This window comes from Mustela nigripes, chromosome 4 (assembly GCF_022355385.1).
Source record: "Mustela nigripes isolate SB6536 chromosome 4, MUSNIG.SB6536, whole genome shotgun sequence".
Lineage (NCBI taxonomy): Eukaryota > Metazoa > Chordata > Mammalia > Carnivora > Mustelidae > Mustela > Mustela nigripes.
This window is the reverse complement of record NC_081560.1, coordinates 115,657,015-115,684,411: the sequence shown is the minus strand read 5'-3', so window position 1 is coordinate 115,684,411 and position 27,397 is coordinate 115,657,015. Positions and strand designations below refer to the sequence as shown.

At 36.2% G+C, this 27,397-nt stretch overlaps 1 protein-coding gene across 7 annotated transcripts in view; it reads left to right on the top strand.

The window, feature by feature from the left end:
- The window catches only part of RYR2 (ryanodine receptor 2), a 739,709-nt gene that overhangs the window by 349,088 nt on the left and 363,224 nt on the right, over nucleotides 1-27,397 (top strand). For all 7 annotated transcript variants that reach the window (XM_059397367.1, XM_059397365.1, XM_059397366.1 and 4 more), the window contains 2 exons: nucleotides 9,046-9,120; nucleotides 16,331-16,487. In XM_059397367.1, the coding sequence (XP_059253350.1) occupies nucleotides 9,046-9,120; nucleotides 16,331-16,487 (232 nt within the window). The remainder of the gene's footprint in view (nucleotides 1-9,045; nucleotides 9,121-16,330; nucleotides 16,488-27,397) is intronic.

Below are 27,397 nucleotides of genomic sequence, written 5' to 3'. Positions count from 1 at the left end.
GACTAGGTGTATTAAGATACAGATTTAAGGACTGAATCCTAAGATGGACAGAAAGGATACTTAAGACCATGAGAGTAAAACTACAAACACAAAACGGAACACTTAAAAACATAGCAAAAAAAATATAGTAAAACATAGCAAAAAAATAAACCTTTAGTACCTTAAAAGTAACAATAGTAATATTTACATCTCACTTTGTCTAAGAAACAATTGGAGACATGAGATATAAACTTCAAAGTGCTTAAAGAAAATAACTGCCAGCCTGATGACCATTTTGTGTACTGAAATCATTTTTTAAAAAAATGATTTCATTTATTTGAGAGAGAGAGATCTAGAGATTGAGAGATCATGAGCAGGAATGGAAGGGATGGAGGGAGAAGCAGACTCCTTGTTGAATGGGGAGCCCAACATGGGGCTCAATCCCGGGACCTGGGATCATGACCTGAGTCAAAGGCAGACACATAACTGACTGAGCCACCCAGGTTCCCTTTAAAATGGCAATTTTCCAAAGACAAAGCTGAGGAATTTTATTACCAGCAGCCTTGTAGCAAATTGTGGAAATATTAGAGAGTGTTCTTCAAGTAGAAGAAAATGTTCTCAGATATAATTTTGGAGATAAAGGGGAGAAAAGAGCAGGAGGAAGGCAAATATGAGGAGAACTTGTAAATACTTGATTAAATAAAATAATGGCAGTTGTAAATCTTGGTTTTTAAAAACTATAGAAAAATAAAAACTATGCAGAACAAAATTCATCTTAAGAGCAGCACATGAGTCAGGAGGAGAATAAGTTGAACTGAATGACAGTTCTGTGTTGCCTGAGAAGTGGTAAAATTAGTAATTACATCATATTTTAATAACCAAGCACACATAATCTTTATATTAATCAGTTAAAATATAGTAAAAGGATATAAAATATTAAAGAGGAAAGCAGAAAAATAATATGAAAAAATACTTAATTCAAAAGAAAGGAAAGTTTAGAAGGAGTAGGACAAATAGAGAGTAGAAGATTGACTTGAGCCCCCAAGATTCTTGCTTCCTACTCTACAAGGTCTGTATAATTCCTTCTTTTTTGTGTGTGATGGGACTATGACTATGGTGGATTTTACTCCCACAATTAGGTAACATTATATAGCAAAGTTGGAAATTTGTTGCATATGTAAGTTTTCCATATTAAGTTTTCCAGTCTGCTGACCTTGAGTTAATCAAAAGGAAGATTTTCCTTTGTTGGCCTGACATAATCAGGTGAGCCATTAATGGAAGAGACTGAGCTTGCTGAATTTAGAGATTCAAAGTGTGAAAAAAAATTCTCCTGTGAACCTTGAAGTAGTAAGCTGCCATGTTGTGAGAGAGTCTATGGAGGGGCCCACGTGGCCAGGATCTGAGGGCAACCTTTAGTTGTTGAAAGAGGTCCCTGTCTGAGAGCTGACAAGAAAACAGGGACCATATGGCTGCAAACAACTGACTTCTGCCAGCCACCACTGAATTTAAGAGAATACTCTGGGCTCCAGGAAGAACACAGCCCCAAGCAACATTTTGAGATCCTGAGCAGGAAACCCAACTATGCCACAACCAGACTTCTAACCTACAGGTTATAGAATGATAAATGGGTATTGTTTCCAACTAATAAGTCAATGGTCAGTTGTTACATAATAGAAAACGAATAATTCCTGGGTGATACCACTTTAGGAATGAGGATGACAAAAGGGAAGAAACAAGTAGATATTGAAAATGCTCAGGGCTCCTGGGTGGCTCAGTGGGTGGACGTCTGCCTTCAACTCAGGTCATGATCCTGGGGTCCTGGGATTGAACCCCGTGTTGGGCTTCCTGCTCAGCAGGGAGTCTGCTTTTCTCTTTCCCTCTGCCCCCCACCAACTTGTGCTCTCTCTTTTCCAAATAAATAAAATCTTAAAAAAGAAAAAAAAAAGTTGTCTGTATCCTGTTAGTTCTCTTTCTCTGAAGAACCCTAATACAGTTATGAAAGACCCCAGACCTCAGATTTCATCTAGCTGATTCTGAGATTTAAATTACCAGTAATGTGGGCAGGATCTTTTAGACCAGGATTTGCAAACTGTGGTGTGTAGGTCAAATCCAGCCCACTGCCTGTTTTTCTAAATAAAGTTTTATTGGAACATAGACATGCATATTTCTTCACATACTGTCCATTAATATGTTTTCAGAGTTAAGTAGTATGAAAAAATATATATGGCCCATTCAATCTAAAGTATTTACTAGACCTTTAGAGAAGAGTTTGCCAGGTCATGTTCTAGAACTCCTTTTCCTAGTGGCAGTGAAAGTCTTGGGGGGCCTGTCAGCCCCAACAGTCATGGAGACATGGGGCAGTTCTTTGCTGGGAGCCGAAAGCACCCAGGGTGTCTTCAGAAGTAGGTCTTTGCGAGAGGGAGAAAGTGGCTAGGAAAAAAAACATATATGCTTTTAATCTATGTGTATATTCTTTTCAGAATTTGAGTTTCCTCTAGTGTCCTGCAGTAGATGCCAAGAAAAGTCAAATTGATTTTTATGTGAATTTTGAGACCCCAAAGGTACAAAATGAAGAATCACTTTATTTCGTGCATAGAACTAGCAGAAGCAAAAGGAGTTATGTAGATCATGGCTGTAAAGGAATGCTAGAACCACACGATTGTGCAGTAGAAGAACCTAGCAAGGAGGTCATGTAAATTATGGCTTTATTGCGGGGCACCTGGGTGGCTCAGTGATTTAAGCCTCTGCCTTTGGCCCAGGTCATGATCTCAGGGTCCTGGAATCGAGCCCTGATCAGGCTCTCTGCTCAGCAGGGAGCCTTCCCCCCTCTCTCTCTGCCTGCCTCTGTGCCTACTTGTGATCTCTATCAAAATAAATAAATAAATAAAATCTTTTAAAAATTTTCAAAAAAAACTATGGCTTTATTTCTTTCTTAGGTTATCCTAAGCAATTTTATAATTTAGGACTTCCTCTGTCTTTGTTTGTAAACAAGTATACAGTACTACCTACCATCTGTTCAATTCAACACAAAGTTTTGGGTTTTTAACTCTATCTTTGGGAAGATTGAGCGCGTCACCATCCTCCTGCCCCTCTTCCTCCTCTTCCTGTTCCTTCTCCTCCTCCACACCCTCAGAGCCCCATTTGCTGTGTGAGGACTCTTTCGAGAGGTCTCCATGGGTTATAGCTTCCCTTTCTTCCTCACAGTAACCCTGTGACCATCAGCTTCATTTTATGTGTGTGAAAAAAAAAAAAATGAGGCCTGGAGGAATTCAGTTAATTCGCCCAAGTTCATATGACAAAGTGACATGTTCTGAAAGCTAGTCACAGTCAAGCGTGAGAGTGATTTGTCCACTTCCCAGTGCCTCGTCCTGGATGTGAGTTAAGCATTGTGAGGCCATCTAATGACGGCGCCCTGTGGCAACATTCATAAAGTGAAAAGAAGTAGTTTTCTCCAGGGTGAATCTTTCATTAATCATGTTTTATGATTCTGTGTGAAAGTCCACTAATGGGAGTTGTGTATCTTATAAAATTCTTATAATAAATACATACCAATAGATGCCATCTGTCCTGCTCTGAAGAGCTCCTCATGACTGTGCTTTTATTACGATGCTAATCTTGTTTCTTCCGGCCTCGGATTCTGAAGATGACCTATTCCGGCTGTCAGAATGCCTGCTTTCTACTGAAAAATAAGTGGTTCAACAATTGAGATTAGATCAAGATTGTATCTTATAAACCAAAAATACAGAAGTAGCTCACTACTTTTATTTCAGTGGACAACATTATAATACTTAGGAGAAGTGGAATTGATGATATAATAGGAAGAATTTGTACTTATTAAAAAGAATAACCTGAAAGGGCCTCTTCAGGCCATTTAATGTGACCAGCCTGAAATAGGAGCTCCTTAATGAAGCGTATTATATGGGGAGATAACGTGTTATGTAGGCATAACGTAGAGCCTGAAGCCTGGAATTTTTCTAAATATTGTTGAATGAGACACACACTGTTGGTTATTAGGTGTGTGTACTTAAAAAATTCATAGTCAGTGAAATTACAGTGACTTTGAGTTTTTCTGATTCATGAGGTGGGAAATACTTTGAAAAAAAATTCTATCAATGATATCAATGGCCAGTTATCTTAACACATCATTTTCTTAGTAGTGATAATGTCGTTGTGGTTCATTGGAAAAGTAGTCTTGGAGTGAACAGAGAGCTGCATAGTACTGTTGTGTTTCATAACCTTGACATTCCCTTAAATTTTGACAACATTACTACCGTTTGCACTGAAATCTCCTGGGATGCTGAGCTCCAAAAGAGTTGTTGCTCTGGGTCTGTTCAATTCCTTAGAGAATCTTTCTCCTTTCGTCTTCTGTTGACAAAAGCACTTGCTATGATGTTGATCATTTAGTTGTATGGGTTTAAATAGGGCCTCTAAAGCCATTTGGTAAATTTGGGGTTCTTTACAACCGTTGTTTTCCTGGATTCTGATTGGGTACTTTGGGCACATTGCAGGGGAAAGGGATGATCCCTTCAGAGAGCAGGTGTGTCTGTCCAGGGGGACCGATTTCTAAATAAGTTTAAATGCCCTTAGTGTCGTTTATGATGGACTGATTTTTATTGAATTTAGGATCTGGATATCAGGAGGCCAGTTTTCAGTCTGAAATCGCCTATACATAGTTGATTGGACAACCAGTGACATGCCATGTATTTATGGGGGGAGACTCTGTATAATAGGAAAGCTTTTCTCAGTTGACAACAAAGATGAGTAAGTTGTCAGATTTTCTACACCACCAGTGAAACATTTAAGAGAATAAAAAGAAATAATCTAATAATTCAAGGCAGGAAGTGCTTTGAGGAGGCAAATATTGAGGAAGCCAACCAGATAAAGCTAAAAATATGTCAGGTAGGAAGGAGGATCCAATTTTCCTTTGACTTTATATTTGTGTTTTAAATACTAGTTTCCTCCTAAGTTAAAATATCATTAGATGTCTACATAAACAAAAAAAATTCAAGAGCATTGTTAAAGTCAGCTAATAAAGGAAAAGTAGTGGAAGAATAAAACATTTGAAGGGTAATTGAAAATAAAAGAAATATTACATAAATAATATGTAAACATTTTTCATGCTATTTGTTTCTTTGAGTCCATTTAATTCTCAAGCTTAGCTCCTACAGAACTTTTATTATGTAATTAGTATTACCAGTTTGGTGTTCATTATTCAGCAGCTTTCTCCATGTTTATATAGAGAATATGTCTGCGTGTCCACATACATATATGCCATAGGTTTATTTATATTGTACATAAAATGTGTATCGTTTACAGTCTTGGACTTTACTTACCTTAATATGTCATAAATCCCTTCTTTTTCTTTTCTGTGGTTTATTTCGTTCCCTGTTTATTCTCTTCAGACAACTCAAGTTTTGTTTTCATTACTTCTTTAATAATTAAGGGATTTCAGGCCTAAATTTTTCAAAGTTTACCTGTGAATCCTAGATTTGTTATGAAATGTTCTTGTCCTCATTACTTTTAGATATGGTATGGTTTCTGTTTCCTCTTTGACCCATGAATTATTTACAAGAGTTTCTGAGTTTTCCAAATTCTTAAATTATAAAACCCTTTTTAGTATTTATTTCCAGGTGTTATTGGTTATAATTAGAAAATATGAGTAAATAGCTTTAGGTTTAAAAGTATCTGATGAAATTTTCTTTGTGGCCCCATACAAGATCTTTGTGAAAGGTCTGATTGTTTTAAAAATCTATGGATCTATCTATGTTCGTATACATACACATATACATCTATATTTTGTCATGTGTTTTTAAGTATATACCCAGAGATTCTAATTTACTTTGTCTAGGAATTGTCTGTTCATTGGAGTTTTCAAAGCTTTCCAGGCGATTCTAATATACAACGATGTCTTAAGAATCAATGTCCTAATAAAATAACATTCTAGTCCAGTGGTTCTCAGAATTTGGAACGGTTGCACCAAAGTCACTTGGAAACTTATTAGGAATATAGATTCTTAGACTTACTCTAGATCTATTGAATTAAGAACTTGGGGGCAGGGGTATCCAGCTATATATATATATATATATATATATATATATATATATATATATATATATAAATAATATATATATTTTTTCTGTGTCTTTTTAAAAAATTTTTTATTTATTATTATTTTTTCTTATAAACATATAATGTGTTTTTATCCCCAGGGGTACAGGTCTGTGAGTCACCAGGTTTACACACTTTACAGCATTCACCATAGCACATACCCTCCCCAGTGTCTGTAACCCTACCCCCCTCTCCCAAACCCCCTCCCCCCAGCAACCCTCAGTTTGTTTTGTGAGATTAAGAGTCACTTATGGTTTGTCTCCCTCCCAATCCTATCTTGTTTCATTTATTCTTCTCCTACTCCCCTAACCCCCCATGTTGCATCTCCACTTCCTCATATCAGGGAGATCATGTGATAGTTATCTTTCTCCGATTGACTTATTTCACTAAGCATGATACTCTTTAGTTCCATCCACATCATCGCAAATGGCAAGATTTCATTTCTTTTGATGGCTGCATAGTATTCCATTGTATATATATATATATATACCACATCTTCTTTATCCATTCATCTGTTGATGAACATCTAGGTTCCTTCCATAGTTTGGCTATTATAGACATTGCTACTATATCCATTTGGGTGCACGTGCCCCTTCAGATCACTGCGTTTGTATCTTTAGGGTAAATACCCAGTAGTGCAATTGCTGGGTCATAGGGTAGTTCTATTTTCAACATTTTGAGGAACCTCCATGCTGTTTTCCAGAGTGGCTGTACCAGCTTGCATTCCCACAAATAGCTACTGGATTACGAAGCAATACATATTTTTAAAAACCTGTAAGATAATTCTAATACTCACTAAAGACTGAAAGCCACTAATCTATATCAGTGGCTCAATAGTAGGGTTGGTTTTCTCCCCAAGAAGACATTTGGTAATATCTGGGAACAGTTCTTATTATCACAACTAGGGGGTGGTGGTGGAGAAGACAGCTACTGCTGGCATTTGGTTGGTAGGGCCCAGGGATCAGGGCACTGGACAGTCACCCAGAGCCAAGAATAATCTGACCCAAAATATCCATAGTGCTGCTTTAGAAATTGATCTGAACTGTGATTTCTCAACATGACTTTCTCATGACCACCATTTGGAGAGCTTTTAAAAAAAATTTCGACCTCAGATGTAGCTTAATTGGCCATCTTGTGAGTGCATGCATCGTGAGGGCATGACATCACATTCTAAAAATCTCTCCACGTAATTACATCTGCGGACGTGACTGAAAACCACCACCATGGCATTGTTCGTTGGTACACATAAATCTCTTACAATGGATGGATCACAGAGATTCTGAACCTACTGATCAATTTTAATATAAAAAAATGGAGAAGTGTCATTATTACCTTTGGATGTGACATAGCAAGGAGTGTAAAAGACTAGATCTAGAAGTCTAACTTAAAGATGTTAGAGGTACATTCTAAAAATGACTGTGAGGATGTCATTAGCAAAATCCAGAATGTGGAAACTCCAAGACCAATGATACAGATTTTTATCAAGAAATAATGCCAACAAGGAAAAAGAACGGGAGAACTTAAGAGAAATTTAAGCTACTTAGCAAATTTGTGTATCTTGTTTGGATCTTGATTTGAAAGAGCAACAGAAAAACAAAACATTTTTGAGAAAATGGAAAATTTGAATGTAAAACATGATATTTCACAGAAGTAAATTTTATGTGTATGTATTTTTTTGGAATTGTATGTGAAGGGGTAACTGGGGGTTATAGGTAGAACAAAGATTGGCCTGTGATGATCGTTGTTGATCCTGTGTGCTGGGTATATGAAGTTTTATTATAATCTCTATACTTTTGTTTATCTTTGAAAAATTCCATAATAAAAACAATGAGAAGGAATCTCTAAGCATGTGGGAGGAAAAGCAGGTGAGGGAGCATGGTGCTCGAAAAACTGTCTGGACAATAGGTGTTTCCACAGTGTAAAACAAAAACAAAAGCCAGCAACAGTCCATCGAATTTGGAACATGAATGTCATTTTATGGCATTAGCAAATGTGTTTCATTGGAGAAGTGGGTCTGAAAGCAAGACTGGACTGCACGGAGAAGAGAGAGGGTGATCGTGAGGCACATAAAGAGGGTGAGCAGGAAAGGAGAATATGGTCAAGTGTGTTCATTATGTTTGAGTTAGGATAAGGTTATGTGTGTTTGAATGATGAGGGAGATCCAGTAGAGGCAGAGACAGTGAGTCTCAGGGAGGAAACACAGAGTATGCACAAGCATTGGTTTTCCTAAAACCATCTCAATGGGTTCGCATAGAGTTGAATTTGGATAATCTGTATAAATTACTTAGCATTACTTCTACCATATTAACAAATTATCATAATGAGAGCTTTGGAATTAGTGTTGGTGTGATGCTCATTCAAAGTTATTTCTCTTCTTGTGTACCTTTGTTTTGTTTCATGTTTATATTTTTGGTGGTCCTTATACTTTTCTGCCATCATTTTGCAGATTGTTATAATAAGGCACTAAAATTAATATGTTCTTATATTTCTTCAGTGTTCATATATCTAGAACAGAATTTAGAACCACAAATAATTATATGTGTATGTTTAAGTAATAAGGTATTAAACTATATGTAAACTCATAGCTGAGTACTTCAATGGACCTCATCTAAATAAGTCCAGTGAATGTATTTAGTGGGAGAGAGGGAGGGAGGGAGAGGCAGACAGGGAAAGAGGTGAGCAGCGGGGAGGCAGAGGGAATGAATGGAAGTAGAGGGAGAAAATGATGAGAGAATACATTTAAATTAAGAGTTTATCCAGGACAAACTTACATTGATCACTGTTACTGTTATTTCTGTTATTTTTATTTCCAGTTACACTGTCTCATGCCAGAAAGTATAACTTTATCTAAAGGCTTTCCATTTGCTTTTCTCTTGTAATTGGCTTGAGAAAATAGAGTCCATGAATGACACATGTTAAAATCGGGCTTATTTTTTTTTCTTTTTTTTTTTAAACCAGAACTGTTCACTATGAAGGTGGTGCTGTATCCGTTCATGCACGTTCCCTGTGGAGACTAGAGACACTAAGAGTTGCGTAAGTAGAATTTGTGAATAGAGCTGAGTGCTTCGAGTGTACAAAATACTTGCAGTGCTGTGGACTTGAGCTTTTATGCGAAAGCTCATGCAAACAACTATAGCAAACAAGCAAATGGAACAAGCAAATGAGAAACTGCTGGAGAGTTTCTCTCCTCTTGCCCTTCTTCCTACATTTATTTTGCTTTCTTTAGCCTTAATTCACCAGGTGGTATGCAGTAAATCTATAATTCTATATGATCTGCTCTTGTCTTTAGCCTGATTTGTTTGGGTAATGCCCTCTCCTCACCGTCTGTGCATCTCCTAGCAGAAAGTGCTTCTAGGACAGAGTGATGTAAGGTTTGGAAACAGGACAAATGGCTTGTAAACCTGTTTTACATTTCAGGTCTGACATTGTCTGGGTTTAACAGTCTAAAGGGCTGTGTACACAGGAAAGTTGAACATGAACAAGACTACAAGGGCTGTTACTGGCAGTCACTATCCTTGCTTACAAATCCCTTGATCACTGAGTAAGAAATCTGGATTGCAATACAAAGTCACGGTGTATTCGTTCGTTATACAAACAAATACATCTATATTCATATTCTTTTTTTTTTTCCTTTTTGGTGGCTTCAAAATTTTGTTCAGAGGTTGAGTTTTAGTTCCTGTAGATGAATGCAATGTTGATCATACTGGTGTCATTGTGAATTATTTTCATTAGAATTAAAATATTAGATTTTTTTGTTGTTGATTGGAAGGTTCATTCCTTTGCCTACAGAGCAAGTTTTTAGTGTATTTGTTCCCAATTACATTACACTTTTAGGAAATTAATGATTTAAAGTTATAGTTTCCAGGAATGGCTATAGGGAACTATCTTGGTATAGCATAGTTACCTTTGTAAGGCCTATTATTTTGAGATTAATGCTTATCTAATGATGATTAAAGTAGTTTAGTTATTTTTGCTTATATATCCCATACATTAGTTTTGAAACAATTTGAAAGGTGCATCCTTGAACATTGTAAGGTTTGACATTTACACTTTTCATTATAGTTTTTTTTTTCATTATCAGTTTAAATAGATGCATAGAATATAATTCATGGGGTATTATTGGAAGTTATTTTTTTTAAAGATTTTATTTATTTATTTGAGAGAGAGGAGAGCATGAGAGGGGAGAAGGTCAGAGGGAGAATTAGACTCCCCATGGAGCTGGGAGACCAATGTGGGACTCGATCCCCGATCCCAGGAATCTAGGATCATGACCTGAGTGGAAGGCAGTCGCTTAACCAACTGAGCCACCCAGGTGCCCCGGAAGTGATATTTTAAAATGAAATAGCATACCACTCTTTTAAAAGTATCCCATTAACTCTAAATACTGCTATGATTGAATACCCATCTTTATTTATTTAAAAATACTTGAACATAGTCTACCTTAACAGTAGAAATTATATACTCTTTAATTTTCATGATATTTGTTATTCTCCCATGACAGAGTTTTTTATTTCAAATCATTTTTTTTTTTATGGTTGAAAGACTGTTTTTGCTCACCCTAGCATATACCTAAGCAACAAAAATATGTATGTAAATATTTTTACATTTCTGGTGATAGTAAGTCTGTAACTTTAAAAAGTTCTTCTATTTTAACCCCATTAATTGTTAATTAGCTGATAGTAAATTCTTCCATCTAAATACATAGCTGATGAAATTACCTAAGTACTAAAATTTTTGGTAAACATTGAACTTGAAAGAAAAATTTTACTGGAAATGCATCTCTGAAGGTGGAAAAAGAAGTGGTAGCCTCATAAAAAGAACTAAGGGGAACTCAGAGCTTTTGTGTGCTTCATAAATGATTCAGAGAATTGAGGGAAAGGGATTTTAAAGACATACAGGTATTTCCTTTACCTTGTGTGTTATAAAAATGACAGCTTAAATAGAGAAATAGTTAAAGTGAAGCTGAGATAGATGTTGCCACCATTGGAAAACAGACTCCAGATGTGTTTTCAAATTTATAAATATCCCTCCCCTTCGTGATTATGTGCTTAAAGAAATGGGTTTGTTTTTTTATTTGTTTGTTTGTTTTGAGCAAAGGAGGCCTTAAATATGTCTCACTTTGTAGATTAAAAAACCTGGGGCACCTGGGTGGCTCGGTGGGTTGAGCCTCTACCTTCAGCTCAGGTCATGATCTCAGGGTCCTGGGATCGAGTCCACATCAGGCTCTCTGTTCAGCGGGGAGCCTGCTTTCTCCTCTCTCTCTGCCTGCCTCTGTGATCTCTGTCTGTCAAATAAATAAATAAAATCTCAAACAAAACAAAACAAAACCAGAAGGATGCAAACTCCTGAAAACCAGGCAGGGCTTCCTTTTTGTTGTCAATGTTGTTTTTGATGAACTGTAATTACATAAATCGAGGTCTTCTGCGTATCCTTCCATGATGTGATCTGGATTCTTTTTCTCTACTGTTGCCTATTGTTTGAAGTTTGAAATGACCACTGTGGGGTCTGTTTGCACTTGAATGGTGGGGGGGGGGTACTGAGAATATAGAAAGAAGCTGATCTCCAGGTCAGTCAGAGGTGAAAGGGGGCAAGTCTCCTCCTGATTGCCTCAGAATCCAAATGACAGCAGGGGACTAGAGCAGCTCGCAAAGCAGGTAGTTTTTCAACAGAGGAAAGAGAGATGCTTCTGTTGGACTCCATGGCCCTTGATTTGCACCATTTGATCTTCCTGTCTGTGCTAGAAAAGCAGGAGGTTCACTTGCAATGAATGTAATTATGTTAAGTGTTTTTTCAGGTTCAGGTTCTGTTGAATTTTTGAACTACCTTGACTTCATTGTAAATGTACACATTAGACTACGTTGACTTTACACAGCTTCTTACATGCATTGGCCATGTAAATACTCATGTTTTTCTTTTTACTTAGAAGATGATAATTAAACATTCTGCTTATGTTTATAACAGAATTTTATACCCGAAGGTCAATCTTTATACTATAATATTTGGGATATTCATTTTTTTTTTCCTCCAACCAGGTCTCAAACTATATATTTGATATAGTTTATGCAGCCTAGTAGTTATGTATTTTATATCAAATACTCCTATAAATAAAATTAATACTGTCAAAAATTTTTCAGTATCATGAACATTTTAATAAGGTGTTTTTTTAACTTTGGGAGTTAAATATAATAGAGAACACATTCCAGTATTGTAAAGCTATTAGAACATTGTAAGTAAAATACATGTTGGTTTCTGTAGTAGGAATGATAATTGCTATTAAAAATATGCATTGTGTATGCTTCAAGTTCTGCCTTCTTATATGTTACAAAGAACCCACAAAATCAAAGGTGGATGTATCATGACAACTGACCAAAATACTTCCTGATCCCTTGAGGTCATTTCAAGTGAATATAGATAACACATAGGGAATAGTTTTCTGTTGTGTTACCATATTCTATTTCTGTGTTACTGTTACTGTTTTCAGCTTTGACTAAATATTTGCGGCCTTCTGATGCTCCTAGGCTTGTCCTCTTTTCTTCTGGGCCATGAACATTGGATGTCAGCTAATGTGAATGGCTATACACTAAAGAAAATGTACTTAGACTTTTCAGTGTTTTGCTGATAATTGGCCAGATTCTCTTGGTGATTTGATAGGTGTGCTTGTAAATATGCACCCTATTAAGTAGATTTGTACATCATATGCAGAATACCCTCTAGGAAATCTGGTACAAAGTATTGCTTGGTCTACATTTGGAACTATTTTGAAAATGAAGTTGTTTTTTATGATGATTAAGATGAGTCATTACTTAGAAAAAAAACATTTAGATGGTTCTTCAAATAATGAATGTGAATATTAAAAATAATTGTGTTTTTCATAGCATCTGCAAAGAATACACTTATTTTATAAGAGGGGAATAAACAAAGCTTTTTCCTTTACCAGACTAGAAATGATTTAATATTCTCTTGCTGGTAAGCAAATTTTAATTTCATTTTTAACAATACTGTGTTATTAGTAGGCTTTATTGGCACACAGTTATTACTTTAGTTGGGGGACTTGTCCAAATTAATTGCCTCTATAAACATATCCATGTAATAAAGATCTTATTACAGTATCACTTTGTTTTCCCTGCTAATATTCAAAGTGAAAAATCCAAGTTAGGAAATCAGCATAAAATGACTTACAGTTTACTAAAATTGGTGAATTTGACAAAAGTATTCTCAATTTGTAGACTACAAAAGGCCCTATATTTTTTGATGACCTTTATAATCATCTTATATTAAAACAAGCTTACAAATTAATAAAATCATGTTAAAATTCTCCATACTTTCATTTTTTTGTCTATTTGATTCTTTACATAGTGATAAACGCTTCCACTGTAATTGTTTTTATATTTAATTATCTTTTTCTTTTGTCTCATTTTCTCTTTTCCATTGCCCTGTGAAGCTTCATGACATGCCTTCTTTTTTAGAGTATGTTTTTTCTCTTTATAAAACACCCACATGTATCCTTTTTATGCTTTTTACCTTAAATTCTAATTTGTTTAATATCAGCTTTGCCATCACTATTTCCTTTTGAATTTATATGCCTGATGATTTTTTTTTATTCATTCATTTTTAGCTCTTGAAAAACTTACTTGATTTTCAGCATAATTCTTATCAGCGTTAAGAGGCCATCCTTGTTTTGCGCATAACTGCAGTCACATGCTCTACCCCTGAGCTATACCCCCTGTTTTGCGCATAACTGATCTAACTGAAAGGTGTGGATATCAGAGCCATGTTTCAGTACCATAGTGCATACAAGGTTCATACACATGTGACTTTCAGCTTACACAGCACTGCACAAAACAAGGATGATCTGTATCTTGATTTTTCTGTTCTCCCCTATCTGGAAGTCATTTTAAAAAGCAGATTTTAATGTCAGTACTGCCTAGAGCAATCTATACTTTTATGCTATTCCGATCAAAATTCCACCAGTATTCTTCAAAGAGCTGGAGCAAATAATCCAAAAATTTGTATGGAATCAGAAGAGACCCAGAATTGCTAAGGAAATGTTGAAAAACAAAAATAAAATGGGGGGCATCACGTTACCTGATTTCAAGTTTTACTACAAAGCTGTGATCACCAAGACAGCATGGTACTGGCATAAAAACAGACACATAGACCAGTGGAACAGAGTAGAGAGCCCAGATATGGACCCTTAACTCTATGGGCAAATAATCTTCGACAAAACAGGAAAAAATATACAGTGGAAAAAAGACAGTTTCTTCAATAAATGGTGCTGGGAAGACTGGGCAGCTATATGTAGAAGAATGAAACTGGACCATTCTCTTACACCATACACAAAGATAAGCTCAAAATGGATAAAAGACCTCAACGTGAGACAGGAATCCATCAGAATCCTAGAGGAGAACATAGGCAGTAATCTCTTCGATATCAGCCACAGCATCTTCTTTCAAGATATGTCTCCAAAGGCAAAGGAAACAAAAGCAAAAATGAACTTTTGGGACTTCATCAAAATCAAAAGCTTCTGCACAGCAAAGGAAACAGTCAAGAAAACAAAGAAGCAGCCCACGGAATGGGAGAAGATATCTGCAAATGACAGTACAGACAAAAGGTTGATATCCAGGATCTATCAAGAACTCCTCAAACTCAACACACACAAAACAGACAATCATATGAAAAAATGGGCAGAAGATATGAACAGACACTTCTCCAATGAAGACATACAAATGGCTATCAGACATGAAAAAATGTTCATCATCACTAGCCATCAGGGAGATTCAAATTAAAACCACATTGAGATACCACCTTACACCAGTTAGAATGGCCAAAATTAGCAAGACAGGAAACAATGTGTGTTGGAGAGGATGTAGAGAAAGGGGAACCCTCTTCCACTCTTGGTGGGAATGCAAGTTGGTGCAGCCTCTTTGGAGAACAGTGTGGAGATTCCTCAAGAAATTAAAAATAGAACTTCCCTATGACCCTGCCATTGCACTACTGGGTATTTACCCCAAAGATACAGATGTAGTGAAAAGAAGGGCCATCTGTACCCCAATGTTTATAGCAGCAATGGCCACGGTCGCCAAACTGTGGAAAGAACCAAGATGCCCTTCAACGGACGAATGGATAAGGAAGATGTGGTCCATATACACTATGGAGTATTATGCCTCCATCAGAAAGGACGAATACTCAATTTTGTAGCAACATGGACGGGACTGGAAGAGATTATGCTGAGTGAAATAAGTCAAGCAGAGAGAGTCAATTATCATATGTTTTCACTTATTTGTGGAGCATTGCAAATAGCATGGAGGACATGGGGAGATAGAGAAGAGAAGGGAGTTGGGGGAAATTGGAAGGGGAGATGAACCATGAGAGACTATGGACTCTGAAAAACAATCTGAGGAGTTTGAAGGGGTGGGGGATGGGAAGTCGGGGTACCAAGTGGTGGGTATTATAGAAGGCACGGATTGCATGGAGCACTGAGTGTGGTACAAAAACAATGAATACTGTTATGCTTAAAATAAATTAAAAAAAAAATCTTAAAAACAGATTTTAATGATCATGACTTGGCTTTTTATCTTTTTCTTGCAACCATAATTTGTATGTTGTTTTTTGCATTTTATTTTTTTCCTTTTTTTCTTTCTTGACTGTTTTAGAATTCTCATTTTCTTGGTTTGTCCTTTTTGTTGATGAGTTTTGAATGATATAATTGTTCCACATTATTAAATTTCAATGCACAGGAATAGGTTTCAAGTAAATGTATACTTTAATTTATATATATGAGTTCCAATCAATCATAATTAGGCATTGACGGAATTACCACTGTTTTTCAAGGCTGCAAATTCAACAGAATTTTTTAACTAGTAAATTCTAAAGTTTTCTTTAAACTTATAATTTCCATATCTGTGACTAGTGATTAGACGTTACCTTGGATCACAGGTACTTAGTCATCTTTGCATGGGGCAGTAAATAGTATGGGTGGCATTATATTTAAAATCCAGGTCTTTGAGTTAAATTTTGCTTCAATTTACTATTATCTGTGTAAGACTATTACTTAGTCATTCTGGATAACCAGTTTGTTGTTTGTGGAGTGAAATTCATACCACCAACATCACAAGGTATTTGAGAACTTTAAATCAGACAGTCTATGATAAGCAAAGTTCCTTGTCTCAACACATACTTCTTAATTGCTTTTTCTCCTATGATTGTGGATGCTGTTGGATCAGGTCTTAACTGTGTTTGTTAGGTGGAGTGGAAGCCACATAAGATGGGGACAGCCTTTCCGACTACGCCATGTCACAACAGGAAAATACTTGAGTCTCATGGAAGACAAAAGCCTTCTGCTCATGGACAAAGAAAAGGCTGATGTAAAATCAACGGCATTTACCTTCCGATCTTCCAAGGTAAGACAGAAAATATAATTTTGGATTACCTGTAATTATGTCCCCACCACATTTCTTTTGATGTTAGAAATGGAAAGAGAAAGGATGTGACCATCATTTCTCTTGGCATTTTTTGACATGTATTTCTAAATTTCCAGTTTCTCTTCCATCCATTCCTTTAAAACTCATTTCCTAAACCACTAAAACCTGCCCAGGTGTCTCACCTACTTTATAGTTCTTTGGTTGCTTACGTATAAGACATTCATCTAGCTCGTTTCTGTTTACTTCGGCTTTGACAAGTGCACTTAGCACAAACTTCATGCTGTTGTCCTTTCAGGATATGTTGGTAAAGCATGTCGGAACCTCAGAGGCCCATTTACATATCTCCTTTTACTTGCAGACCTTTCTTCCTGGGTCTTTTGAATCATTTGTAGGGGAAAAAGCCTCTAAGAAAAACTCTTTAGATCTCTAGTAAGAATTCCTCTGAACCAGATGATGAATAGAATAGGAAAAAACACAGGCAAGAAAGTCAAGTTGGAATGCTGGTGCTCCAGCCCAGCTCGTCCTCTCAGGACCTCTTGCATGGTGCCCAGCCTACCAACCCCACGATGCAATACCAACCCCACTCAGACTTTAGCAAAATAACAAACGTCTCGAACAGTGAGGTGTCTCTGGAGTAGTCGAAAATCACATGTTGAGTTGACAAATGCCAAGCATCTATTGTATTAATTTTGGTCATAATTATATACTTGTGTCCTTAATCTCATGAGGAATGTGAACTTGAGCAGAATGGTAGGAATGAAGCTGGATTACTGATTAGATTTGTCGCAGAGCTGCAAAAGCTGATGTCCCTGTTGTAGCTAAAGGAAGCTTGGATGAGTCCAGAAGTAACTGTGAGAAGACAGTAGCCTGACTACACATCCCTATTGCCTTTCTGTTAGTTCTCCTGAGTGATGGTAGATGGTCCACACTCTTGAGTTCCCCAGAGATCTCTGGGAGAGATGGCAGTATAGATCCCTATTCTGTATGGTGGGAGTAGAGAGCTGGAGCTCAGACAGGGCTCACATGTTTCTGTTTCTTGTGTGGACCCATAGAGAGCTCTGAATGCTGTATTTCATGGACGTCTGGTGGCCTGTTGCTCTTCGTCTCTGTAGATGGAAAGCACAATTGGTCTTATTTGTGAATGAGCTTAGTGCTGAGGGCTTTTTCCTCAAGCCTAACTAAGCACAAGGGTGGGAGTTTGTTAGTTTATCCATTATCCATTATCCATTACCTCAGTCCAAAAAGGGAAACAAACATTCAGCTCAGCAAAGAGGAATTAGTTATCTGATGGTAGAAGCCCTTTTTAAGTAAAAAACAAAAAACAAAACAAAACAAAAAGATGGTACCGATTAAAGTGACACAGAGCTTTAAGGCAGAAAATTAGAAAAACTAAAGGAAATGCATGGCCTCCTAAGGGCAAAATATAATTCAGCAAAACAAAATTCCAGAGAAGAAGAACCTGAACAGGCATATGACAATGAAAGATGTTGGAAAAGTTTTTCAAGCTGTAGCATTTACAGGGGCAAAGTCTAGCCAAAATTGGAGGTGAAAGGTAAAAAGTCAAAGGGGCAGTAAGTGCTCTGATTGCCTTACCAGCAAGCAAGTAATATTTTTTAAAACTGAAAAGTCAGTTAATGAAGTATAAGATTTAACAGTAAAAAGGCAAACACTAAAGTATAATGAAAAAAGGTGGTGAAGGGGGAGAGGGGACTTGGTGAAAAAGAGGAAAATATTACCGCTGTCGTTGTCTGTAATCCAATCCAGTAGAAAGAGGACAAGGCCAAAAGAACAGCCATGGAAACCCACAAGTCAACAGAGACAGGAGGCCACATAGCAAACGACTAGAAAAGAGAAAAATGTAACAACAGAAAACCTAAATGTGACAGAGTGGACATCTCATGTATTTTCCTTATCAACACATAAAAATGGGCTAAAATCACAATTTAAAATAAAAATTTCATATTGGATCATGACATATAAATGATGCTGACTTTAAGAGAAACCTCCAAAGCAGTTTTATTTGGAAAGTTTGTAATTAAAAGATGGCTCATGGAATACCAGGAAAATACAAATAAGAACAAAGAAGTGTCTGATTTAATATCAGATGAGGAGAAATTCACATAAAAGAAAGTATTGAGTGAGACAAAGGATATTCGTATCATAGTATCAGTGCAGTTCCCTGAGGATGTAACAGTTAACCAAATCTGTGTACCACATAAAATGGCTTAGTATTCATGTTCATTAAACCAAACCTATAGGAGATCCAAGAGGAAATAAACAGAAAAACTAGTGGCAGGAGACATGAAGTCACTATTTCTCAGTTCATGATCATGACATACAGAAGATGTAAATGCCATGTAATAAGGAATATATACGTATTCCACACCACTGAGGAATTTTAGGGTGTCCAAGCCTGGGGAGCCTACCCAGGAACCCTTCCCCTCCACAGACATCCATTCACTTCAGAACATTTAAGGACTGCCTCGACCTGGCTTGGGAACTCACTGGGACCCTTTCTTTCCACACTCCTTGGCTTTTTAAAGACAATAATTGCTAAATTTCTGTGACCTCTTAGAGGTCTGCCAACTGTAACTGATCTCACTGAGTATCAAGACACCCATTTTACAGGTGGGAGACCAAGGGCAGGAGGGATGAATCACTTGTCCAAGTCACTGGGCTGGGAGTGTGGAAGAGCCATGGACAGGAGGTTAACTCTGCCCTAAACCACCTGTCCAGTGGGGGTTTAAATAACCACACCTGAACTCCAGGCTTGGAACCCTGAACTGTCTAGTTCACTCATCCCCACCTGTCCCCTTGCCTGGCTACCCCCAGAGTCTGGAGGTGTGCCTTTCACCCTGCAGGGCCTCACACAGTTGACGCACCACCCCAGCCCTCCACAGGCTCCCAGGCAAAAAGTCAGAATTGTGGTGTAGAAATCTGAAAACTGAGTTTCTCTTTTCTGTTTTTGTTATTTCTGTAACAATCATATTCCAGTGGTCTCTAAAATTCTTGTTTCTGTAGAAATCTGAATACTGAAACTGCTGGTCTCCTTTTGTTCTTTCTATAGCAATCCTGATTCCCCAGGAGGTAATTGGATGGCTGTGCAAAATGGGGATAAGTTATTCACATGGATATTGGAAATACAAAAGAGAAATGTGTATTGACATATTTTTAAACTTTGTTGTATACATATAGCCACCGAACGCACACACACCTATTATACATATATGAATACACACATGTTCATACACGAACACATGAACATATATGAACATACATATATCAATGTAATTTTTCCTAATGTGGGGAGATTGTCTTACTGCTATAAAACCTGTGCAGGTTAACTTTATCATTCTTGGTCATGGCAAAAAAATTAGAAGACTCCAATATTCAACAAACATAGTTGATAGCTAAGTGGTATTAGCTTTCAGAATATACTGATCTGGAAAAATATCCATCCTAGTACCTAGTACATCCTAAAAAGAAAATTGTAATGTAATTTTAAAAACTTATTTTATTTTTACTTAAAAAAGAAATTCTTGTATGTGTCTACGTATATGATTATATGATAGATGCAGAAGGCTCTATACTAATCTTTTAATTTTGAGTACTTTAGAAACATCAGAATGGAAGGTATACGAGAGTAAGTATGGGGAAATTTTTTAACTTTTTAAAAAACAAATCTCTGGATTATTTTGCTTGTTAATAATAGCCGTATTTCTTTTGCAACAACAAAACATCAGTTAAAGTAGAAAACAACCATTGCACTGACATTCTTGGACATTAAGTTTTATGTACATTTTTTGTTGCTGGATGCCTAGAATTGGAACTACTCAAAAACTATGAATATTTTCAGAAGCTCTGGTTAGAAGTTCTAGGCCAAAATAGTAGATTTTGAAACGTTTTCCTCCAAATATCTCTGCTAATAGTCTGTCATTATTAGAGTGTAGCTGGCATCTGAAGAATTTTTACTGGCTAGATCTTTCTCATCCTCTCTGCTTGGGGGTTCTGTTTCTGGATTTTGGCAACTGTGTAATGTCATAGCTTACACTGGACATAGAGAACAAGGATCCCAATGGTACTTCGTAATGAACTATTAGATTTCTCTAAAACGAATCTCCTATTAAATTACTCTAATATGAAGGTAGTTGATAATTCACTGTCCTAAACTCCCACTTTTTAAATTCACCATGATAATTATATATGATAACATGGTTGAGAGTAGTGAGGTAGAGGTGAAAGCCAGGAAGACATTTTATTTCTACAATCACAGAATTTTCATCTAAAATCACTGGCAAATTAGGTAATAGTTCTTTCCCATGACATAGAAATAGAAAGTCCATCATTTCTTTCTAAAATTACTTTTTCATTATGTATAATAATCACAGAAAATTTTTAAAGGGAATAAAGAAATATAGTAGGGAAAATTACATTCCCTTACTCAGAAACAACTGTATCATATATGTATTTTACTTATTAGCAAATAGATACATATTTGGATATTTAAGCTAATAATTAAAATTGAAAACTGAGGAAAGTTGTTTTCTGCAATTACATAATAAAGAAGCATTGAACTTAGAACCAACTGAAATAGAATAAAAATAGTCTTTAATTGTACATGAAATTATCTATTTTTAAAACAAAACATTTTTTATATTATCAAGATTTTAGAGAAAATATTATAAATAAATTCTCTCATTACTATGTTAATTATCACATTTGCTCATGGCCCCTGGTCTTTGAAATAAATATAGGGTTTACTTAAAGGTGTATATGTATATATATATATATATATATTTCACTTAAAGGTATATTTGTTGCTTTTTTTTCTTCAGTCTTTTTTTTTTTTTTAGATTTTATTTATTTATTTGACAGACAGAGATCAAAAGTAGGCAGAGAGGCAGGCAGAGAGAGAGAGAGGGAAGCAGGCTCCCCGCTGAGCAGAGAGCCCAATGAGGGGCTCAATCCCAGGACTCTGAGGTCATGACCTGAGCCAAAGGCAGAGGCTTAACCCACTGAGCCACTGAGGCACCCCTCTTCAATCCTATTGACAGGTTAAAAATGCTTGTTATATCTTTATATGTTTTTATTATACTATTTCCAATAAAAATGATGAGTACTTCAATTTCTGGAAGGTGGAGACTTTTTTATATAGCATTTCTTCTATTCTTAGTATGTTTTGAGTACACAATTAATAATGACTGTTGATTGTTATAACTACTGTGTTGTAACTCAAGTCTTCATTATTGATGAAAAATTGAACTTTTCTAGATCAGTTGAAAATGTCAACTTTTGGATTTAGAATATGGTTTCGGAAATTCTAGAAGTAAAAATCATCTCTCATGATTCTTTGTACTTAATTAAGCAGTCCCTTCTCTGTAACTATTGAGACCCCTTTGAAAGTATATTCTTAAAGTTTAGCAAATCATTAAGATTATTCTTAAAAGTTTAAGTGAAAGTGGCTTTAAAAAACTATTCTAGTTAATATAAGGAGCAGTTGGGTTTTTTTGTTTGTTTGTTTGTTTGTTTTTTTATTCTCATTGGGATGTCTTTGACACTAATATGAGCAGTCAGTGCCCAGCCTCAAATTCAAGATTTGATGGAAGACTCAACAATTAATAAGTACATATTTTCAGAATACTCAGAATAAAACTATTTTCCACTATTTTATAACCTATGTTCTCTTTTTTCCAGCTTGAGATACAATTGACATGTAACCGTGTATAAGTTTAAGCTACACAATGTGATGATTTGATACATGTATAAATTAAAAAGTGATTATGTTGGTTTTCCTTTAAAGATAACAGTTTACTTAATGAAGGATTCAATTTGATTTAAGTAGATTTTTTTAGACTAAGTATTCCTCAGTTTCACTATTACTAGAACTTGAATGATCACTTTCAAGTGTGTTGAAATGTCAGTTTTAATCATTGGTAGGACTTGCCAATTACAAATTATTATGTTCCCCCCCAGAAGTAATTTTTCTGTAGCTTAATATATCACTAAAATATTCCCCAGTGGGTGACTTTCTCCAGTTTTCTCTTTTCCACACACCCTGAACAAAAACTTTTTGCTGTTGAAATGTTGGAATACCTACCTTGAAAAGGCTGCCATTGAGATGATAGGACTTATGGATCGTATGGCAGAAATAGAAAGAACAAAACTTTTCAAGACATAGCTTTTAGTATTTCATTTTTATTTGGGGATTTTTAAAATTTTTGGTTCAAAAAATGTTTAAGATGTTTTAAAATATACACACGCAGTGAAAATAAGTGTAACGGGTAACAGTTTGTCATATGCCAAGTAATGTGCTAAGCACCTTGCCTCCATTATCTTATTTAATCATAGATATGAAGCTTAGATAATATTTTTAATCTTCATTATGCAGTTGAGAAACTGAGGCTTGGATGGGTTATGTGGCAATTTCAGACTCCAGACATAAATACTAAAACTAAAACCCCTTTTATTTTATTTTTAGTATTTATTCCTGTTTCACTTTTTTAAAATTTTATTTTATTCTTTTTCAGTGTTCCAGAATTCATTGTTTATGTACCACACCCAGTGCTCCATGCAATACGTGCCCTCCGTAATACCCACCACCAGGCTCACCCCCACCCCCCACAAACCCTCAGTTTGTCTCTCAGAGTCCACAGTCAATTAAAGGTTTAATAATAATAATGATAATAATAATAATAATAATAATAATGTCAGCTAGAAATGGTACATTGCTCACCTGTGATCATCTTGACTGTTATGGCTGTTGATTGATTAAATAGCTGAAAAAATAAAAGCAAAGTGAATTTGTTTTTTTCTTATCAAAATAGTTACACAAAATCATCAGTGGAGATGGATTTTGCATTTAATCAGGATTAAATTCAAAATGAATTTTTTCAGTCACCCTTTACAAGGGGTACTGATGGCATAATAAAAATAATGCCAATTATAGAAGACATAGAAATTCAGTTAGAATTTTTATGCTGATCCTTTTTAGTGGCAGTCAGCTCAAGAATGAGCTCTGGGAAACCTTCTGTGGTTAAGATGAGGTATATGAAAGTTCAACCAGAGAAGCATGAGATATATGCATACTAAGGGATTTTTATTATGTAAATTATCACAATTTATGAGATTGTGAGGACTGGTTAAGCAAGTCTGGAGTCTATCCTGCAAGTGGCTGGAAAGGAAGATCATGATTAGGAGGGAACCCCACGGGGCTAGCTGCTTGCAGTCTCTGAGCGCAGGGAAAGCCTAAGCCCTCCATCAAGGACCCACCTGATTAACTGTCACTCACCCAGGGTATCTGCTCACTGTCAACTAAAATAGGGACCTTAAGTACATCAGCAAGATCTTTTCACTTTTGCCATGTAATGTAATCTGATCATGAGTGCTATCCCACCATTTTTATTGGCCCAAACCACGCTCCGGGAGTAGGGATTACACAAGGTATCAGAGAGCTTTTCCTAAGTCATTGTGATCTTGTTTTACTGCTGCTCAAAGACGCTTCCAGAACAAGAAATTTTTTAAAGCCCTTCTCTCCACAAACCCACCCACCAGAGTGTCTCCTCGTGAGATTTCTGAACACCAGGGAAAAAAAAAAAAGCTATGTATTTTTATAACCCTGCTTGGATAGGCAAAGGTTGGCCTGGTCTGTCCGTTCCAATAATTTCTCTAAACCTTCTACATTTTTAGACTGAGTTCTCAGTGACTATTTTGTGTTTAAGTGTAGCACCATAAAGAAGCCAAAAAATTTTGACCTTGTAATTTTCCTAATTTTAATTATTGTTTGTCTTAAGGAGAACTGGCTAGGACAAAAACAAACACTCCCATCCTTTAAGCATAAAGGCCTTTTTTTCCCCCCCCGACTTCCTGTCAGCCACCTGACAGAATAATTTGGAAGGATTTAAGGATGATTTAAATTAAGGCTAGAAGAATTTCTCTGAACTACCTTGTCCATTATAATAGGAATATAATCCTACATGACTAATTTAAAAATCTTAATGAGCCTCGGGGTGCCTGGGTAGCTCAATTGGTTAAGTGTCCAACTCTTGACTTAGGTTCAAGTCATGAACCCCACGAGCCCCACATAGGGCTCCATACTGGGTGTGGAGACTGCTTATGATTCTCCTTCTCCCTCTGCCCCTTGAAAAGATATCTTAATGAGCTTCATTTGGTTTATCCAATGCCTATATATCACTTAATATGGACAGTTGTCAGAAATAGTTTTGGCTTAATGAGCCAGCTTGGTATGCCCAAAGCCAAAATATCACTTAGTATTTTTCACACTGATCTTTTCTAATTCTCGAACCATTTTGCTATTCATTAGGAAATTAGATTTTCTAAGCATTCATAAGTGGAATTACTTGAATGTTAGGATTAGAAGTAGTTTACAAGTGTATTTTCTGTGGGAAATCTAATGGGGTGTATGATTTTCCTCCAAAAATTTATTCATCTAATAAATCTTTATCAAGAATCTAGTATTTGCAGGCACCATTCCACTCCTGGGGATATGGGCCATTGAGATGAAGTAACCAGACATATGATTCCTGACTTTGAAAAACTAAATAATAGTCAAGTGGGAAAGAAGGCAGTCAAGAAGCAATTTCAGTAGAATGACAACATTTCTCTCATAGTTGAAGTATAGTGTGCTGTGGTTGTCTGTGAAGCAAATGGGGAAATGTCTGTCCAAAAAGTCATCTAATAGTAAAAATGTACGTTTTTTTCAGTAACTCGAGACTGTCTCAAAAAGAGTTTCCTTTCTGAACATCTTTATGGTTCTCAAATCTCAAGACTATTCTTATAGGAGGGACAGTTAGACTATTTAAAAATTTATGAATGTTAGTGAATGCTAAGATAATAGTGAGGATCTAAACATTTCCTAAGTTAAATGCAGGAGGTATGGGAATTAAATATTAGGTAGTCTTTGGAGAAAAGTTTCCACTTAATGACAAAATGCCTATTATGTCAGAGTGCTTTTAAAGGCAATCTGATCTTGGGGGTTCCTGGTTGGTGCCATTGGTTAAGTGCCCGACTCTTGGTTTTTGGCTCAGGTCATGATCTCAGGGTCTTGGGATCAAGCCCCACATCGGGTTCTACATTCAGGCTGAAGTCTGTCTGGGACTATCTCTCTCCCTCTCCCTCTGCGCACTCCCCCCTCCCACCATGCAATGTGTGCATTTTCTCTCTATCTAAATAAATCTTTAAAGAAACCCAAAAAGCAGTCCCATCTTGAGACTGGAAAATTTCTATTGATCCACTTTCAACTTCGTTGACTCCTTAGTCTGTAATTCCAATCTGATGTTAAACTGATCCAATTAATTTTATATTTCAATTATTGTTTCCATTTTGCTAATACATTTCATTTTATATAGTTTCTGTTTCTCAACTGAGAATCCCATCAGTTTATTCATTATGTGAATGTTTTCCTTTATGTCCTTGAATGTATTTTATATTTATAATAGTTGCTTTAAAGTCCCTGTTTGCTCATTTTAAGGGCCATCTTTGCATCATTTCTGTTACTTGTCATTATTTTTTCTTGTATGAGCCACATTTGGTTTTGTTTTCTTAATTTAGTATAGACCATCCTTTCTTGTTTTTCACATTTACTTATTTTTGATAGTATATACTGGATATTAGAAATGATAGTTTATAGAGACTTTTAGTTTTGTTAAGGTTATGTTTTTTGCTGTAGGTTTTTTGTTTTTGTTTTGTTTAAGAGTGATTTAAGTTTTAGCAGCATTTAACCCTGTTGGACTGAATCTCCAGTTTTTTCTCTCTTTTGCAGGGGTCAGTGGCTTGTTCAGGTCTCATCCACTGTCATTTTTGTTGGGCATAGTTCAGTGGTCAGCAAGAATTCAGATGCATTTTATAAGCAAACTTGGCAGATACTTTTTTGGTCAAGGATTTAGCTCATCTAATTTTCTGGCGACTTGTGAACCCTAAAGTGTGTTCTCTGATATCTCAAGCCAGGAAAGCAGCAGATTTCTTCCACCTGAGCTGCAGGCGGATGGGCAAGGCATACGCCTGGGCAAAAAGCAGCTTTTAAAAAAATCACCTGGGTCCTGTTTTCCTCTAAGGAGAATTTCTTATTCTCCAATTTCTCCCTGCTTTTGGTCCCTCTCAAAGATCTTCGGATAGGTTCTGGGAAGTATTTTTTTCCCTAAATTTTATAATTGTCATCAATGGGGGTGATTAGTCCACTTAAGTACTCTGTCATTTCCTAAAGCCAGAGTGAAACAAAAGTATTTAAAAAGGGGGGGAGATCATATGATAGTTGTCTTTCTCCGCTTGACTTATTTCGCTAAGCATGATATGCTCTAGTTCCATCCATGTTGTCGCAAATGGCAAGATTTCATTACTTTTGATGGCTGCATAGTATTCCATTGTGTATATATACCACATCTTCTTGATCCATTCATCTAAAATTATATATATAAAAAATAAAAAATAAAAGGGGGGGGAGAATAAAAAAGCGATGCCAAGACCAAAAGCTGCTAATTTTGATACAGTATCATTAATACAGAGTATTAGTAAAATGATTACTTGCCTTATCTGGAGTCTGTACTTCTAGTAATACAGCCCAATTTTATGTTAGAGGCTTTCAGTAGCTGTCACATTCTTGACTCATGCTTATAGTTGTTCAAAGCATCTAGGTTATTCTCACCTGGATTTCTCCTTCTCTTAAGCCTGATTTATAGAAAATGACAGGAAATAAAAGAAAGAAAGAACGTGAATGGCCTTTGTTCTTTTGTTACAGCAAATAATCACATGTTACTTTTTGCTAATGTTACTTCAGCAGTTCTTCCCTCACCTGAGGACCAGAGATAGTTACTACCCAAGTTTTCCTGAAATGTCATGATTAAATCTTTGAACCCAGAGAGTAAAGTGAACTGCTT